Consider the following 20,840-nt stretch of genomic DNA (forward strand, 5'->3'; position numbering starts at 1 on the left):
GCAATTAAAAGATTGTTCATCTTAATTAATTATCAATCATTACGTCTTCCTTCATTTGGGGAGAATACTTAAAGCACAACTATACTTAGAAATTTGAATAGATTTTTGACATCAACGTCAAGAAAATAAGGCTGAATTATCAGGCTGTTTCACCAAGTGAATAACAACAGCAACTACGCATGGCATTCACACAGCTGAACAGGTTTGCAATAAAAGTAAACCTGAAGAGTTGATGATCTAAATATGCAGAAGAACCATCTTAAGGAGCAAACCTTTTCTCCATTAAAACCATTTGAAAATCAAATTGGGAGGGGCAAAACATTGCAGATACAACAGGGACAAATTTATATAATTCAACACCGAAAAAATAAACTATGAGAAAAAATACTTCCCACATCAAGCAGTACAGATGGATGGACAAAGAAAACAGCAAGTTAATAAAAATTGGCAAAACAAATTTAAAACTAACAATAAGCATATTTAACATAATTTTCTTTAAATTGGACATATACAAGCTCATTGTAGCAAGAATGGAAGGTATAAAAATTTCAATAGTATTTTCAAGGAATTTATTTCCTTGATTCAAAGTTTAGTCTCACAGTTACTGATATTCCAATTAAATCCATTCTTGAACAACAAATTAAACAATGGGAAACTAACTGTTAAGCTTTGATAATTTCACTGAATGTCAAAAAATAATTAAAAATGACAAAATCTTAAAGCCAAGCAAAACGTGTCCATAACTTCAACTCTCTCTTAATTCTAACATGTATGAATGACACTAAAATGAAGACTAACAAACACATGAGTGGGAAACCCCAGGAAAGTAACTTTACCTGAGGTAGCTTCCAAGCATCTCTGAAATACTTCCAGGTTTCTTTCACATTGGGCTTCATTGAGGTAGAAATATGTTCTTGCACCTTCCACCTTGTAACGTCGATCGGCAAACTCCCTGTGCACATGATACCTTTTGATTGTGCCTATATGTGATGAAAAGAGGTCAAATTAAAATAATTGTATTGACACAGAAATCGATAATGAGAACGAGTGATACCCTTCACTCAAAACAATAAAACCACATGAAAATAAAAAATCCTCTCCAATGCTACTCCACTAAGATTTTCAAGCATACATCAATGATTATTTGTCTCCAAAATAATCCAAAAACTGAGCAATCAATATTCATAATTGAATAAATTATTTTAGAGCTCACTACAGTTTTTCCCAGTGGATGATAGAGATAAATGTCAAAGCCATGAAAAATATATCCAAATTTGATTTTACACATTTCTAAGACATATTAGTCATGATAAATAGTGATAAAGAATAGTCCACACCATTACTAATTCAGGGTAGAAAAACATCTGACATGTATTCCACAAAAAATCTAAGGTTCACAATGTTTTTATACAAAGGGTTCAGGATTTATATACAATGGCTTTATGAATAGTGATTAATTTAGTTAGTCCACACAGTTTATAATGGGAACCAAACAAACCAGACAGCAACAAAAATGTTTACATTACGCCCTTTATCCACAATGTCCAGGTAGACCCCATCACCAATCACTAAGACCATTTACAAAGGGCACTAAGAAGTGAAATGATTTAAAATATTGAATTAAAAATGACATCACAGAATTGGAGTTGGAAGAGGTAATGTCTATATGTTCAAAGCATAAATACCATGGATCCTTATTACACCAAAATCACTACTTTCCTGGATTTGTCAAAATCTACCACACTATTACCTGTACGTGATTTGTACCAAGGAAAATACTAAGATTGTGTTGTAAATTTATTTAGATATTCATAAGGGTTACATTGAAAATACACATAAATGAAGCAAATATGGACATTGTAAAAGGGATGAAATAATAATTGTGGACCTACTGATCAAGCTACCTAAACAATAGCCATATTCGAAAGACAGCTTCCATAATAAGCCCTAATATTGAATAGGGTAGCTTCCTTCATCAAAGAAAACTAAAGGCAATGATTGCGATTCGTTACCCAACATTAGTGTGTTCATGATATAGAAATTATTTGGTTTTAGAATCCCAGTTTAGACGAATGTTAATGGTCAATTTTAACCTCATTTGAAAAAGGCCAGATTGGCACCCATACGATGTCACTCCACAGGATGTCACAGGGACCTAGATGCTATACGAGTAGTCAGGAGTTTTACATCGTCTGAGATTACCAATGCATGCATGTGGCACGGAGCTCAGGGAAACATTTCTTAATAATCACCTATTAAAATTGCCTCAGGTAGAAAAGTTTCCTTCGTTTGATAAGGTATTAACCCGGCGGTAGTCGCGCCCATTTTCCGAACATAAACGGTCGCGTGGGGTGTCTCTGACACCCCAAAAGATTTTCTTCAATTTCTTTCAAATAGTATATATCATTTAAAAATTTCACATCTCGACGTATCCTTTGTTTATTTAGGAATGGCTATACTATATATTTCAAACCATAATTCAACTTTTATTTTTTTAAGAAAATATTTTTGAATACCTACCCTATTTTCCAGTAGGCAGTCCCAGTTCCTCCGAAAAAATTGCCAATTTTTTTTGTTTCAGCCAAAGGACACAGTTGAAATGTTGAGATATAAATACATGGCATATACTTTTATAAACATCAATCACTGTATCTCATCATATTTTCAGCGTCGACCTCTATTTGCCTTACGTAAATACTAATAATTGTACTAAATTAATTTACTTATCGATATTGAATCGATTTCCAAAAATGTATTCTTGAGGAAAAATTTAAGATGATATTACGGTCACTTATAACTATTGAAATACTCCTGTTACAAATTATATACAGCATTGGAAAGGTAAACTAACAAATATGTAGTCCTCAATAGAAGTTCAATTTCACGCTATTGAAAAGTTTTATTGAATCTAAAGAATGCAGAAAATAAATCATGTAAACTATTTATTTGCTTCTAATCACTTCTCAAAATTTTCAGCAAATGTGTACCGCACATTAGTTTCTAACACAGTTTACAGTATATTTTTGTTTTTATATCTGTGGGGAAAAAAACACATCTTCCTACTTTTTTCTATTTTTCTCCACATCCTTTTCTCAGGCTCATTTTACGCATATTCCTCTATTTTTCAAGTCTCTAGAGATCGTGTTCAATATCGATCTAATTTTACTGTATGGAAAAGTTAACGATCGAGTTATCTCACGAAGAAAACTTCTTTGCAATGTAATAGTGAATTAGAATACCTACGTATAACAAATGCACTGATGTCAGCAGTGTTTGGCAAATGAAAGAAAATGGCCATGGACCATCTCCTGATGTTTCTGCTTGTATGATAGGTGCTGCCTATTTTGTCTAATGTGGCTACACCTCCTTCAGTGCAGTTATAAAAGGCCAATATTTCCGGTTTTCTTTTATTATCTGTTCGTCTTGGATTCATTGATAGATATAGCTGTGTGAATTGTTGGCGAAAGAATTACATTCTTTGACCATTTTACGACGCAGGAAACTAGAGCTTTTTTCTTCCTAAACCAAAATAAGCTGCTATTATCTTCTTTCTTTTACTTATACGACTTTCAGTGCTAAATCTCTTTTATTTTTTGCGCACTGTTCCCGCAACCGTCAAATTATTGCTTAGAATTTCATGTACTTGCGGAATATTATTGAATCAGTAGTTCAAACTATGTTCCTCCCGTTTCTGTTTACAAAAGAAAACATTCGCTTTAACTCCTCTTTTGGACCGTTAACTAAAAAAAATGGACCCTCTGGTTGCCACTCTGAGTAGGTACATCTTCAAATACAATCGAATTTGCCAATGCAAAACTTTTGATGCTATATTTTGCGGGGTTGGAAGGTAAATATTGCCTATATGAACATCTTCTTTGAAAAGGAATCAATTGCTCATCAGCTTTTTCTCATGGCCCAATTCTATAATGTTGCCGTGTATTGCGAGCAAACATCTCAAATACATCTGTACTTTGTGCTAATTTTCCACTTTTCATTTTCTCTACTTTAGCAGTCACGTTGTGGAAACGAAAAGATAAAGGGGAAAAGAGAAATATGTTATGGCTCATGGAGGAATAACATATTTCCACTCCTAATCCATTGTGGTTCCAAAACTATAAAAAATTCTGTTACTCAGTTTTATTTGCCCTGGCTAAAAGTAAAATACTATTCAGGAACACTAATTCTTTCCTGTCTGTTTCACTATCTCTTTTACGAGAATTATTTTCAGTGACTTTCTCTACCTGAATATTAGTGCAATTCACAATTTTCTCTACCATTCTTTCAATGAACATCATACGAAAACAAACCATTCGAGTTTTGAATCCAATTTATTTTTCTAATAAGTCCACTCCTCTCAGTAACACTGCTACAATTTTATGTTCTTATGTTTGGTCTTGATCCCTGCGTATTACACGTTTCAACTCCATACTTCCCAACGTACATAAGCTCCCTTCCCTTTTACAAAAGTTAATCATCTCTGCACTGTTGTTCAGTGTAAGTGTCATGCGCAGCTACATGACACCCATCTTCTTTTTCATCAGAATCAATCTTCTTCCCTCAAAGATTCATTGAAAAGGCAAAGACTCATTCTTTTACTCTAGAGGTAGCTGACATCTAGTATGAATTGAAATCGATGAATGTAAGTATTATAAAGCCAACCCTCACTGGTAAATTCACAGAAACATGTAAATAACGACTTTTTTTGAATAACTACTGCACTAACGTAATTGAACGAAGTCTTCAAAAAATCACTTCTAAGAAATCGCATTTTCTACAAAAGTTGACGTCAGAAACAAATAAATCCTCATCCAAAATTTCAGTCAAAAGTCAAAGTATATTAGCTTTTTCCTTTTTTTAGAAAGACTGCAGGAATCCATAGTGTACTGAATGAACGTGCTAAATGTATTACATGATCGATTTTTCGTGGCTCACTTCGAGAAAAATCACTGTAATATTATAAAAAAAATACTAACTTTCTATTTGTTTACATAAATTTAGGCAAAAAATATACCAATAAATAAATATTTATTAATGTAAACGTAAAAGACAACTTGAATGGCCAGTTTCAGAAAAGTAGCTATCAAATGTGATGAAAATGGATGAAAAACATTCGGCGGCAAACCTTAACGAGAACGGTCGCGTGGGGTGTCTGGCGCACCCCACTCTGCAGAGCTTTGACAAAAGTAATTTTTCTTAAAAACTTGCATTGATTTTATAATTATCTTTTACATGTACCCTCAGAAAGCTTAAAAAATCAGCTAGAGGAGGTTACAGGTCATTGCAGTCACAATTGCATGAAAAAATAGCGCTTATATAAGACTGGGGTGTCTGGGACACCCCACGCGACCACTGCCGGGTTAACAATCCTTATCTAAGCCAAGCGCTACCTGCTAGCAGTCTGCATCGTAGCAGCGCTCATAGCCTCGCACCAAGGTGGCCTCACACGTTGGCAGCTGGAACCAGAATGATGTCACACGGGCTTTTCCCAGCATTCATACTAAGCCATCGCGTTTTTGCGCGCTTGAAATTTTTCACTTTACATTTAATCGCAAAAAATAATGTCATTTAAAAATCCAAAAGCGTGAAATACTTTTTTTCCCAACTGTATCATATTTGATGGAGGGGAAAAGGAAAGCTTCGCCCAGTTAGAATAGAACTAAATCCTGAACAAATATACAGCAATTAAAAAAAAAACGTACTGACCGATATATAGATTAGTTATTTATAGTCCTTTACACACCAATGTCAATTTTAACTGTACAGAAAAGCCTGGATGTAGGGAGCTTTCCAAAAGTAATGCAATTATTTTTTAAAGTAATTTATAGAAAAAATTTGCATAAACACTTTAAATTCTTCAAATTACTCTCCTTGGGCTTCCACACATTTTTTCCAGCAACTCTGCCAGGACCAGTATGCACACTGGAAGGCTTGTTCGGGGACCTCTCGCAAAAGTCTTCGTCGCGGGTGATTGGATCTGTTCTATGGACAAAAAATGGGTTCATTTCAGGGTTGCCTAAATCTGAGGGAGCAGAAAGAAGTCTGCTGGGGCAACTTCAGGATCCACCGACTCCCAAGTTGCTTGATACCATTCAGACCAGCAGGAGTGACACAAGAAATTCCATTGCATTACCTTCAGAACGCACCCTGTATTACTTGCCATTTGATAAAACATTCATTTGATCATCTACGTATCATTTTCCAACCCCCAAACTCTCCTTACTCCACTTCTCCTACTCTCCATACTGGACTTTTCCTACTCTCCTCTGCTATCCCTTCAACCTACCTGGCCTTCCCCACCTGAAAACAACTAACTGCACTGATAAATGAAAATGGAAAAAAAAGATGCAGGGTAAGTATGGCACCAAAATAAAAGAAAAAACTGCTAAGACAATGATTATGTAAGGATTTATCTGCTTTGTTTTCCTCCCTAGCATTTTCACAAGATTTCTGAACTCAAATTTCCTGACAAGAACTCCATTTTCCCTGACTTGAGCACACATTCCTTTCAATCAGCATATTGCATTTTTTTCTCGGCTCAATGCATCATGGCCAACCTCACCACCAATTCCAGTTTGCATGGGAAATGCATGACATAGTTTTCTATGCAACATTCAAAGACACTCACACTTGAATAAAATTTTCTTTCAGAGATATAGGGTGATGCTGAGCATGAAGGAGAGGAATTAACTCCTAGAATTTCTTGGAGGAAAGAAATATATATTTGGTGATAAAACATAAACAATGCTATAAAATCTACAATTTCATAATAATAATCTCAACAATTGCACCTGATTTACCTCACACATTTCAAACCCCCAGACTTTTCTCTGAATTCCTTGATTTCCCTGCACTTTAACAACTCATTACAATGAAAACTAATCGAAGCACTACTGCATTTCAAACAGTAAAAGATTATTAATCACGTACATGCATAATTGGATCATTTACTTCAAATAATAATTACATTATAAAGCCATCATGTATTTGAAACCAACCACCCATTTTTGAATAGTCAATGACTTGCAATCATTAGGCCTACGTTATGTAATCTTCTTGCGGAAGTTGAAAGGCAATGGCAATGATTTTGGTGAGATCAAGTGCTCATTCAATAAGAACTTAATTGTGAATTTGAGTGAAAATAAAACACTAATTGCACTTGACTGAGATGTCTGTTTGGGTAAATTAAAACCTTTAAGACTACTTTTCAGGTTCTCGTGATTGGATGTGTTAGTGCGAAAACATTAATTCTGGTTAACACAAACAGTTATGGTACCCAATTCATATCACTCTGTAAGTAGCATACAATAAAGGGATGGATAACGCGTTAGCGAATAATCTCCACAGTTAACAGCACCCAGTAATTGTGTAAATAAACAGCAAGTTTCCTCACATGAACACCAAAAATGTATTAGATGTTGTTAAATTAACTAACTTTCAAAAATGAAAATCAAACGGGAGTCCTGGGTAACACAGAAATTTCAGCAAAATGCCATGAAAATGGCCGAAAATTTAATTTTTAATTTAATATTCAATATTTACATTGAACCCAATCAAAGAAAAATGACTGCTTACACTAACCTGGCAGTATCTTCTACAAGCCCTAAAAAAATTCAATGTATATGAAAACCAAAAATTTTATGCCAAAGGTCCAACCTTCAAACCTACTTAAAAATAGATAAAATTTAAAAGTGATGGTAGCTACATGAATGAATAAAGTACTCCGGGAAAAAAACATGAGCTTACAATGGTTCTCTTCTGGACATGAGCTGGCAAATTTAGGCATTGAATTTACTGACCGTTTTCCATTTCTGAAGCCCAAGGTACATGTCATAGTGAAAATGAATTCTGTGCTGTAACAAAAGATTGTAAATATTGAGATGCAAATCAAATTTTCGAGGATAAGTCTAATATTTAGACAAGTTTGATTATCTTGGGAAATCCTGTAAGGAAACTTCTCACCCAGAATTTAAAATTAGGGTACTATACATAGGAAATCGATTTTGCATTAAGATGTCTTACTCCATCAAGCACTCTCCTAAGATAGTGTCTCTAATAGAAGTATTGACCTTGATTATAAAATAAAGCTAAGCTATGATATTAACATAAGGAGGAGTAAACTCATTTCTGAGTATACTTAGGAATGGAGATACTGTTCAATTAATCATTGATAGCATCTACGATACAAATTTTTCATCATACTCAAGCCCTGCCTTCCGTATTCACAAGCATAATATTACTCTGACATAATAACAACACCTTTTTAATTACGGTATTTCTCCAAATCTAGTCCCTCCCTGATTATAGCACCACACCGCCCCCTGATGTTGAAGCTTCAGTTTCTGGAAGACTTAAAAAAAATCTGTTTGAATATAGCCCCCGCTTACTTTTACCATGAGCATTTTTTGAAAAAAGGGGGGGAGGGAAAATATTCAGATAAATATGGTAGTTTGCAACTAAAAGTCCATCATTCATAGCCAATGGTACACTTCAATTGCATTCATTCCTTTATTCCCATCCAAATTTTCTAGATAATCATTCTATCAATAAATGGACAAATATAATACACATGAACGAAGAAGAAGATCATGCAACACAAAGAGGTAAAAATATTTCCAGGTATGAATCGAGACATTTCATCGCCATTATCATTTGAAAAGCTAAAATGTACACATTTTCAGGGTAATCTCGGTAACTTTACTTCTACTTCAACATCTGAAATCTGGTTCTAAACAACAAACAATTTTTACTGAAAATTCAAAGATTAATGGTTATTTGAGAGTACTAAAAAGTTTTAACACTGTAATTCCATCAATTTTTCAGGCATAGCACTAGGAATGAAAAATCAAAATATTTTATTCAAGAAGAATGGAAATGTGGAAAATATTTTAATAAAAAAGAAAGCATCAGAAATTATTATTCTTAAGAAATCCATACACCATGGTTTCATGCTTCAGTCAAACATGTTTTTTTCAAGAAATTAGCAACACTTAATACGAGAGAAAATTTTCACATTAAAAAAGCAAATAAAAGAGTGATTAAAATTTCCCAAAAAATTGATAAATGCAAAAAAGAAAATAATAAAATCTACAAAAGAACGTCAAATGAGTTAAGTAGAAAGTACACCAATAATAAACTGGGAAAAACCAAAATAATCTAAGAAACAGGTTAAAACACCACAATATAAAACTCAAGTCTTAAAATTGTAAAAATTTATTACGGGTAAAGTAATTAAAAATATTAGATACTTAACTTGAGACTGTTCATCTCCTGCCTCTGATACACAGGACCTGAAAGTAAAGAGAGAAGTTGATAAAGAGTGAAGCTAAATCCTCTCCACTTTCACTGAAAGTGAAAATTCATGCTCATAAATGAATATTAAACCCAGGGACCGATTTGGCTAATTAACGTTTTAAAATATTTGAGGAAGTACAGGGAAGGTTTGAAAGCTGAGAATATCATTCCTAGCCAACAAAGCAATAACAATTGGCGAAATGAAAAACATTTTTTCTATATTGTAAAGCATTAAAATACAGCTGAAAATCTAATGTATTATGTTGCGCTGGTGGAAAACTTAAACTGCCATGATTGGCGCCACCTTCATTACCCTCATTAGTTTCTTGGATGGGAAATGATTCTAAGCCTTTCTTGGCCAAAATTAAAAAAATATATAACAGTTATTTTCTAATTACTTTGTAACCAGTCATGTGACGTTAAAAGTCAGGAACGGGTTGAACATCAAATGTTTGGACTTCCATAAATATTTTATAATCAAAATTAGCCATATCAGTTACGCTTATTTCGAGTTTTAGAGAGATAAACGAACAGCAATTGATTTTTGCATACATTGATAAGTAGATGAAGGTGATACGAAGTTCACCGCATCATCTCGTTTAAAATAAAAAAGATATAAAAACTAAATCAAATCAATCAATTTGATTCAATAATACCAATGAACAGAAATGTTTAAATCCTTTTACTGCAAGTCCATTTTGGGTGGGATATGCATAGACTGTCAAGGCCATTTTCCGGAATGTGCAAGATTTCAGGTTTTAAAGTATCATAAGTACTTAATTTTAGTGAATATATCTAGATTTTTTCCCCAATACTAAAGTTATACTTCGAGCCCACGATCATGAAATAAAATCAGTCAAAAAAGTCAAACCAACATATCGACTTGGCCCTTTGCCATTAAAAGGGAGAAAAACTGCTTCGTACTTATGAGATCCCAACATTTCGTGGATATATTTATTTTTGGTAAAAGGAAAATAACCAAATTCAATACAATTAACTAAATAAAGAAGAGTTATGAATCAGCATTTTTAGAGAATGCTCAATCTTATAGGTGATGATAAAGGTGAATCCCACAACTGAACTGAACATGTTTAATTGATACTTAACAAATACCTTATAATCAAATTATTTAACAAAGCTGGCAAAAGTATTTACCACTCCAGATGCAAGTCCTGGAGCTGTACAGAGATCTGGAGAGAGTGAAATACAACTTGCACTGAATAAATGTCTCCACTAATCATTTCTATGCAAACTAAGATATTATTACTACTTACTCAAATTCTCGACGTTCAGCCTCCTCCGAGCTGAGGTCCTCCTCTACCGAGTAGTCGAGGATGGGCTTGACGCCAAAAGATCGCAAACGCTTCAATGTTGGCTTGACTTTCTCCTGATCTTCTCCACCAACAAAGTGTCCGTAAAATGTTGCTTTCATGGCCAATGTGAAGAGGCGTTTCCCCATGATGGATTTGGCAAGCCTCATCAACTGCAATTAATAAAAAGATAGAAAGATATTTTCAGCAACTAAATTGTAATAAAAATCCACATTGTGCACACAGCTGAATGTACATACTCAAACCACTAGCTAGGAAAGCATAAATTATTTAACAAGATACATCAAAGTGAAAGATTACATCTTAGAGCTACCACTAAATATTCACAACCGCCAAATAACAAAATTATAGATAAGTACGTAATTGTTTTTTTTTTGGATTTACAGATAAAATTTTGGCCCTGATTTATTGGCGACTCCATACAATGGAGAGTCTCTTTCACTTATTGAAAAACTGAGTACGTGCATATAACTGAATCGAAAATTTAGCCACAGATGCAAATTAGAGTCGGATATTTCCTAAAGATATTTTCGCGGTGTGAAAAGTATTTTCAGAAAGTAAGACATTTTAACGCTACCATTCTGTGGGAGATATTAGCTTCATTATATTATAATTTATTATGACACATATTAACTTAGAAATGATTAATTAAGAGATATATTTAGCCGAACGGATAGATATGGGAATTCGATTTACCCTGATAACCGTAAAGGACAAATTAAATTATAAATACATAAAAATGCTATATAACTCAAGTAAATGGCAAAAAAAATCATAGCGTTCCATTATTCGCCCACTATATTGCTCATTTAGCGGGCTCAACGTAATCAAGCCAACTAATTATCACTGCCGCCATACATATGAAACCCAACTGCGACATTCCCAGAGGAATGGCTGCATAAAAGAATTATATTAATTTTTTCATCATTTGAAAAAGAAGCTCCCCGCTTGACTTCCTGGTGGAATTTACGAGGCTTCTCGGACATCGATAGCCCACTCGTGGCCGTCTCCCATCGCTCGATTAGACTTTCAGTTTCCAGGCATTTCCAGGAAAAATATTTTAGCGCCACAGTTACGTCACTCATCGACGGAGGTGTGTGAGCATACGCGGAGCCTCCTGATTGGCCGCAGCCCTCTCCACCCCCCCATCCCATTAGACTAGACTGCGACTGGCACATCAGCAGACAACTACCCCTTCCCCCCCCCCGCTACCCATTTTTTCTCCCGGAAAACCAGAGACCGCGCTCAACCATCCCCTTCCCCATGAGCCCCATGAGAATTCAAGTGCTGCCATCACCCACCGCGCGGGAAATCGAGTCAACTTGCCGACGCTTCCGCGCGCAATCGTACGTCGCGTCGGCTCCATCGCCAGGGCCCCTGCCTACCTGGACGCATTCCAATGGAACGTGGAATGAATGGTCAAGGCAAGTCTGTGTCGCAACAGACGGGCGGCGACGACGGGGCTGAAGATTGCACCTGGGCACTGGCGACGGAGGACCCCCGAATTGTGTCATGAGCCATCATGGAAAAAACTTGTAAGCTCCCCTAATGACAACGGTGGGAAAAACAATTATGACGAGGGAGGAATTCGTCATTTCCTCACCTGAAAGGTTCCAAAAACAGAAATCCTGGCACATATGACTACAGGAGACTTTCAAAAGCCCTAAAACAGAAAATACGTAACTTTCACTATTCCGGGATGAATTCCAGAAGATTTTCCCACGCTGGCGCCCCACAGTTTTCAGGAAGGCGCAATGCTTCGATGTATATACTTGAATTTGTTACGTGGCCAATACAATTTCATTATCTTTTCACTTAGCGTTCATATAATCCTAGATTAGAGATGATATTGAGTAGAAGTGATGCACCATCGCATTTAAAAATTAATAGGTGACTTCCAATTAATTTTTTCACCACTATCGGTTTTGCATGCTACAGCATCATCGCAAGAATCTAAACTAGCGAGATGAGTGCTATAAGTATACATTTCAAGTGGAAATTGACTATTTCAAGCATGATGGTGTTTTCATGTTCCTAAAAAAGACCGCAAAATAGGCAATATTACATCGAACACGGTCAAAAATGAAGAAACGTGGACTATGAGGGATAAGGACGAGAGGAGACAGGAAGCGTGCGAAATGTGGGTATGAAGGTGAATGGTCGACGATGAATAAGAACGAGGAGGTGCAATGCATGGTGAAAAGTAGAGAAAACCCCCAGAGGAGATGCGTAGGAGACCGAAGGTTTGGATGCAGCAAATACTATGCTAGGAGGGGGTGCTGAAAATTGTTGGAGGAAAGAATGTTAGATCAGCGGGGAAGGGGGAAGAGAAAAGGATTTATAGTGAACGCCGGAGGAATGTTCAATGTAGGAGTGGGCACGCCAGAATGATTCGTATAAAATTCTATACCTTTAACGAGAGTTGATTCAGGATTGATCTGGCGGAATTCTAACATATTGATAAATTAAAAGTTACAGGCAACTTTCCACCATTATTTTAATGTTAATGCACGACCAGTTTCAATATATTTCGCATTTTCTTCAAGAGATAATTTTTTTTATTATTTCACGCGAGGATAATACAACTTGTGTGGAAACCGGTCGTGAAGTAGAATAAAAGTTTTGTTGAAAAATTGCCAGTAATTTTATTATACTAATACGATACATGCAAAGCTATCGTTATTATGAAGCATAACGATCAATTCCCACCCATATACAATAATCTACTACATCTGTGGTCGCGAGGTTGCCGTTTTTTTAGAATCTGGCTGTCCACTCCACCCCCGCTCCGACCCCATTCTTCCCTCCCCAAGGATAACTCCTCGCCGGCCGCCTCCCCTTCCGCGCCAGACGCCTCCTCGAAGACAGCCCCTCATAGCCCCCACCCCGCTCTTAACGATTTCCGCCCGGCCGCACGAAAGGGACGCGGGACGTAGAGATGAGGTTCGTTTACACTTTTCCCTTCGGGTTAATGGGAGCGCTGTGATCTCAACGTCCACCCTCCCCCTCGCATTCCCAGGAATCGCTGAACTTGCCCGCGGCACCAAACTCTCCAGAGGCTCCCTCACGCGCCTCCATCACCGAGATTGAAGTATCGTTGCCAGCAACGTTATTTGGCCAGCTATTTCAAGGTAGCACAAACGAATGAAAGAGATTTCTGGCCAATCATAAATCTAAGATTCTGGGAAAACTTGTCATTTATGGCAGGATTTTTATGTAAATAAATAAAGCACAAATGATGACGGTATACATATATATTAATAAAGTATTCTACCGATTGAGGTAGGTTTCCATGGAGTACTTGAGAAGAATTCTGGGATCCTACCTCCCCGTCAACCACTTCCCTCTTCAATTCACAATAAGGCCTACTCCCTTTCATTCTACCTTAAAATCCAATCTTTTCCTTCCTCTACCTCGTTTACCTAACGTTCTACCCTCCAACACTGTTTTCAACATCCCCTCCCCGCTAAGTACTCGTTCCATCCATACCTTCTGTCTCCCCCGCATCTCATCTACAAGCTGCCTCTCCTCTCCCACCATATCCAGCACTTCGTCCTTCCTCCTCCTCTCCGTCCACTTCAACTTCAACATTCTTCACCACACCCACATTTCGAATGCCTCCAGTCTTTCATATACATACATAAATAACAGTAAGCAATAGAAAAAACGATTTTAATATATTTCAGCTTATACACCGCTCCAAAATATTGATTGTAATGTGTATCCATACGTGCGTAAACCAAAATACGTCGTGTGGACGCATACCCCAGCAAAAAGGCTGCACATAGAGGATTAATAGTTAAGTGTAGAATCCTTTGAGTTATGCTTTCCCTTTGAGCGTGTCAAGAAGTGTGCCTACCCGGTAGGATGTTCAACCGCAAACGTTGTACGACGTGATGTAACACACTGTAGCGAGAAAACAACGCAATGGACGCGTCGGATGTAGCAGAAAATAGCACTTCGGAGTTTGACAGCATAGGATGCACCTATGTACAAACTTAGGTCGTAATCCGTGAAGCCGTATGGAAACCCATAGCGGACAGACAAACAGACAACCTATATACATTATACATATAGATATTATACTTAATCAGGATGTCAATGTGGATTTGTACCATCGTCAACAGGCTCTAGGGAGTCTAACATGCGATAATTCTCCGTTAAACTGGCGAAAAAATTGGTGTTACAGACGTTACAGCCATGCGGAATAGCAAAGGAAGAGAAAAGAGGCCACATGGAAAACAACGAGAGTTGATAATTTAGAGAGTCATAACAAAACGAAAGTAATGTTAGTAACTCCCATTTTAAGATTATTTACGAGCAGGAATCAGGGATTCCCAAGACGTATACCTTGTAATTAGACTATATTGCTCAACAAAACTTTCAAATTCATTCTTTGATTGCGATCACAGCGTTCGCATAGGCATTGAAACTTGCAAGCTCAGGGTATTTTATATGTTATACTTAACTGTTGCAGGAGCTAAGCAACTGAAAGTTGCATTTCGTCGCCAAGTAACACCCCAGGGTAGTAATAACTCTGAAGGACGGCCTTTTCAGTCTCGTTGCACAACCAACTGGCGCAAACGCAAGTTTCGCTTGAGGTCAATGCCAAAGCGAAAGCTTCCTCTGTGAAGGTAAAGAAATCGCCTCCGTGAACCGCGCGGGGCAAACCTTATTACGACAGCATCGATGTTACCGAAACACCTCTACGTTCCATACCTTCGGATTAAACGTACCATTTCTACCTGACTGTATCTATTTACACGTACATCAAGGTTGCCGACGGAGGACACCGGTGGCAATGACAATGACGAATAGAGTAATGCTCTTCTGTAGCTAACAGACTATGGCGACATGCAATATGCCTTCAAGCAACACAGAAGACAAGCATAACGGTAACATTCCGGAACTTGGTTCAGTGAGAGTTCGCTCTATGCACACGTGCAACTTGAGGAGGAATTCCCATCAGCCTCCATCAAATTTCCCAAACATTTCACTTTCTGAGACTTGTTTACAAGTTGGTTTTCGAGTGGATGGGTAAACAAGACATAAGCCTTAGGCACCCGAGACTGATGATGACGATTTCTGTAATGCATCTTGAGAATCAAAGATTCTGCATACAAAGGGAAAATTCACGAATACTAGCACGGAATGTAAAAAAAAACAAATATCATCATTACCATTGGCTCAACTTAGCCCGAAAATATAAAATTTAGCAGGAGATTTTCACGGTGATTATTTTTTTGGTATATTAAAATATTACTGGCGCAGAAAAGTTGAGGTTGTACTGAATTACTTAATATATTTCTCAGCTATACATTTACTTAACGCAAAATGCACTCAATTGGCAAGATTTTGGGATTCCGCCATAACGAGGCTAAATGAAAAAGAAATAACTGACAGATTCCCCAATCAATTATTCCTGCATTCACCTATTTATTAAATTCTATGAACATTGCCAAGAAAAGATGAGAGAAGTGGATAACTATTTTGAAGTTCGCTTAAAAATGAAAGAAAGAAAAACGTAACAGTCAGCGGTAGTCCGTAGGAATTTTGTGAGCTATCCAGTTAAGTTTTTAATACTCTGAGGAGGATTAGTTTTTCCAGGATAAGACAAATTTGAACAATCAACCTACAAGTTAAAAAAGAAACAGGTATGGCCATTGAAAACTTCGATTTTAAACGTAATGTACATAACTGTCATATTTTCTGCGACTTAAGTTTGAGTTCACGCGGCAGAGTTCGAATATTTTATAGTTCATAGGAGAGTTCGCTGTGGGCCCATTAAATAAACTCGGGAACTGGTATGGTCACGGAGAAGGGCTTTCATAATCCATAGCTATCTCTTCACAAGAAGCTAAAATCTTTACCAAAAACTCTTCAACTATCGAAGGAAAAGAAGCACGATTTCTTGCGCCATAGCTCTGGCACTAACACCAAACTGAATTTTCGGTGCTCCTGCAAGACCGTAGGTTAAGTTTTAAAAGACGCAATGAAAGAGACTACACGATTACTTCGTTAAAAGCGTTCGGCGGTGTAGTATAGCTTGGGGACAGATTGCACTGGCAATTTAATTGTAGAAGTATATATAATATTATTTATAAATACATAAATTAAACTTCCTCTTGCACTAGGATGGACACATAGAACCCCTTAAGTTCCCTCCTTTTATTTTTTTTATTTTTCCTGTATAACTAAGTGTTTCTGTGCGCCTACCCTAGGGCAAGGAGAAGTTTCATTCAAGTATTTAATATTACATAGTTCAGTTTGAAGCAAAAATGCCAATGCATGAGCATTTAAGTGCATTTGAAACTAGGAGAAATTTAAATAAGCATATTAAAAAATCGCCATTAATGCATCAATTTTATAAAATTCTAGATAAATAGGACTGTATCTCAGATAAGGGTGGCAGGCAGACTTTCACTCATGAAAAGCACGTGCTGTCAATTTGGGCACCGACAGACGCCCGAAAACCTAACGAATGAGTCACTAAGAGACAGCGGAAATGACGAGAGAGGGAACAGGAAGTTTTGGCAGGAGACGATTTCCCTAGCAGATACTAGCTGCTAGAGATTTCAACCATTCAGTACCTGCTCATTTCAACTCATATCATACGATAAAATCTTCTGCCAAAAACCTAGTAGGTCACTTCCACGCTAGATAGCAATCGCGTTCCAGACTTAAGGCATCCTTCTAAAAAAAAGAAGAAAATGTTCACGACTGACGTATAACCTCATCTTGTCAAGCATGTGCGATTACAAACATAGAATTTATTGCGAAATAAAATGCCAGTGACGGGAGATTCGAGCTAGCATGCACGCTTCATTTGGCTAACGTTATCTCCAAAAGTCGCAAACAAAAAAATGGGAGCGAATTTACCAAGTCCCCTTAAAAAATATTCAACTACATAATTACGCAATAGTTTAGAAGGAAAGTTAAAGATAATGGCGAGAAGACTCGTTCGTAGGAGACACTGGGTTGCACCCTTTTAGGCGAGAACACACGTGAAAGAAAGAATAGAAAAAGCAAAGTACTGTTTCACGAGCATTCATCAGCGCTTTCACAATACTCTCTGTGATGTGCGTGCTAAACTCCGATGTTTACACGATGCAATTTCGAACTGACACCTGTTCTAAGATTCGGCATACTTCCAGCACAAACTGCTACTACCGCACAACATTATAAAACCGAGGATCATGAATGCCTTACAACGATAAAAAATATTACAAGTGGCAAACACACAAGAAGTCAATACCGAGTGGCTTTCCTTTAAAGAGAGTTCCTGTATCTTGAAGGGCATCACTTGGGAGACAAAGAGTAACGGTAAAACTTCATGAACTTGTTCGAGAACCGGTGAGTGATCATGGAATACCAACAGCTCAATCGCTTCAGGAATATTCCCTTTTAGCACTTCAATTAGGTTTATAGCATCAGGTAGCTGTGCTGGAAGATAGAACCTAGGCGCACCATGAGTACGCATAAATTCACATTTGTCGCCGTGAAAAAATTCCCCTCGAACGGAGATCGAACCAAGCCAAAGGTCCGAAGTTCGATTCTCGGTCAGGGGGTATTTTTTCCATGACAACGTGAACAGAAAGAGAACCAAATATATCGATAAGAATTAGATTCCTTGGCCGAAATGATGGCACGCGAGCCAAATGTCACCTGCTGCGCTCCAAAAAGGTCATTCCCTTCTTATTCTGCAAACTAATTCCTTCGGGAACAATCCATCGCTTTCTCAAGCCGTTTCGAAAATATTACATACTGGCTGATAATCGTAATCCATAGATTTTCGTCCAACGAACACATTTTACGCACAATGAATCAGTCGTCGACGCGTAGAATACCTTGATTCTCATCCAATTTACAAAGACGCAATTTACGACTCTTCCACGTCTCTTCTCGCTACCTACGCTCACTTCCCAGTAGAGAAAGCACCGCATGGCCGCAAATACCTCGTTACATCACAAGGCCGCGTTACGATACTGCCGGACAGGCGATCCTCGCTTTCCGCCATCCCACATTCAAGCAAGCTTAAACAGGGTAGCAGCGCGAGCGTTTATCGCAGCATTAGGACCAATTTGAGAGAAAAAATGACCCACAAGGGACGATCTACGTCTACTTGAATCAAATTTAGGATACTCCCCACGCCCTGTAAAAGTTATCATACACAACTCCTGCTCTCCCGTTGATTCCGGAATATATTAAAAATTAAGAATCGAAAAATTCCGTACATATAATGAGATGGCAGGCATTGAATACACCGTGGTATGACGGAAAGATCAGCTAATCAAACAATTTCTGCACTTGTGTAAAAATGTTAAAGCGAAAATTAAATAACGTATGCCTTTAATTAAATCTCCAGTCAAATGTTAAAGCTTAATTCATCAAGTTACTCAATCACGCATTAAAATGTCAACTGACTAAAGAGCATCGCTACCGGGATTAGAAAAAATTTAAGCACCAATTAATTGGGCCGCAAGATGGGAACGTTTCACATTGTTTCTATACGATATTTCCGGAGTAAGAAGAAATAAAAGTGATGTTGAACGAATGGGAGAAATGAAAACTCGATAAAGGATGACCACATGACAATAACAAAAGCTAACAATGTAATACTTAGGCAACTATTCAAGCCCTTGGCAAGACACAGGTATTCCCATTCATTTGTGCCAAACTTAAAGGCGCTTCAAATCTATGAGTATCAATTCACGCACGACATGAATATCAAATTAGAATTGGCAAAGTAAATACCAGGTCAAGGTTCCATGCAGCCCCTAGAGACACAAGATAGGCAATCAAAATGCATCAATAAGTTATGAGAAATTAACATAAGGCGGAGGTCCTACGTTACGAATTTAAGCATGTAAAGTTAACTATGAAATCTCGTTATGTTACGTAATTCCAGGGTAATTAAGGGTTCAACATTAAGATATCAATGCATATAAAAAATAAAAATTGTGATTTTACTGAATGTGATAATTTAAGTTATGGCCATATTGTTAAACGATTTGGTTTCCGTATTCGCGGAGCCTAAACTGTGTGAAAAGAAACGACCACTGCAAATGGGTGCCATGAATTAACATAGAGGAGAACTCACAGACGGAATGAAATCAAGCCGCAGATGTGCGTCAGAGGGACGTAAATCTATCCACGAAAGGAGCATTTTCGGTCGCCCTAAACTCTCTCAAGATGTTGGCTTAGCACTGTTAGGGCTGAGAGGAAAAAAAACATTCTTTGAATCCTGGAGCGGAGCAAGGATCTATTATTACTCGGTTGAGTTCACAAGACGCATCGCAATGCGCTAGGGCAATCCAAATGCGAGGATTTCCAGACTTCCTAGCTTTAAGTGCAACCAAAAATTTGTAATAACACACCTCCGGCAGAGCTCACACATTTGCGCGAATTTCAAAGGTCTTAGAAGCGAAAATAACGTCATTTTCGACAGTAATATAAAATGCAATCATGCCATTTAACGACATCCCCAAACTGCACGTTTATCTCGACCGGGCTTGCAAATATTTCAAAATTACAGCTCTACCACTCAGATTTCACGCAATAGGGCTCATCCAATTCAGAACTTCACACGATGAATTTTGGAATTTACATTGTCGTACGCGCATCAGGTTCTACAGTAATGTGCTTCTAGTAAAACGGACTTCATGATGGCACTTCATCAACTGTAAATTTAGAAAGTATTTAGAAAGTAGAAAAGTAAATTTAGCATTGTCAAGCAACATTTTCTGAAAACTAAATTTGAAAACACAAACGGAAGAGCTGGTATGAGGGCAGGAAACTTGTCAATTACAACGACAGTATAAACTTAGTTATGACAAAAAAAAGCAAGCAAGTTTTCTCTACCGAAAGAATCATTATAACAACAAAACTAAAGCTCGTCACTAAACAACTTTTTTTTGAGTAATTAGCAAACGATACATGAAAACGGGGTTACGGGAGAATCATCAAGATAGAAAAAGCATTCGTTTAAGCATATAACCACTACATATTCCAAATTTATTTTACCCTGATTTTACTCATTAAAATTGTCATTTACGAAATCCATTCTTAGTAAACAAAAAATGAGTGAATAGTATCTCTATTGAGTTGATCCGTCGCGATGGAATCTCATTAATTTTAACCGCAACACTTACAACATACAAGCACTCTGCGAATTTAAACTGCCTCAAAAAGTTTTTTTATTTAATTGAAAGTCTTTTC

The 20,840-nt window shown here is 37.2% G+C and overlaps 1 protein-coding gene across 2 annotated transcripts in view; it reads right to left on the minus strand.

Annotated features, from left to right (window-relative positions):
* The window catches only part of LOC124155662 (proline dehydrogenase 1, mitochondrial), a 100,140-nt gene that overhangs the window by 23,484 nt on the left and 55,816 nt on the right, over positions 1-20,840 (minus strand). Inside the window, exons 2-4 of one of the 2 annotated variants that reach the window (XM_046529672.1) lie at positions 10,566-10,774; positions 9,250-9,287; positions 837-980 (exon numbers count right to left, since the gene is read on the minus strand). In XM_046529672.1, coding sequence (XP_046385628.1) covers positions 837-980; positions 9,250-9,287; positions 10,566-10,774 — 391 coding nt within the window. Of the gene's footprint in view, positions 1-836; positions 981-7,743; positions 7,827-9,249; positions 9,288-10,565; positions 10,775-20,840 lie in introns of those variants that run through there. The other variant, XM_046529673.1, reaches the window with a different exon arrangement.

This window comes from Ischnura elegans, chromosome 3 (genome assembly GCF_921293095.1).
Source record: "Ischnura elegans chromosome 3, ioIscEleg1.1, whole genome shotgun sequence".
NCBI lineage: Eukaryota > Metazoa > Arthropoda > Insecta > Odonata > Coenagrionidae > Ischnura > Ischnura elegans.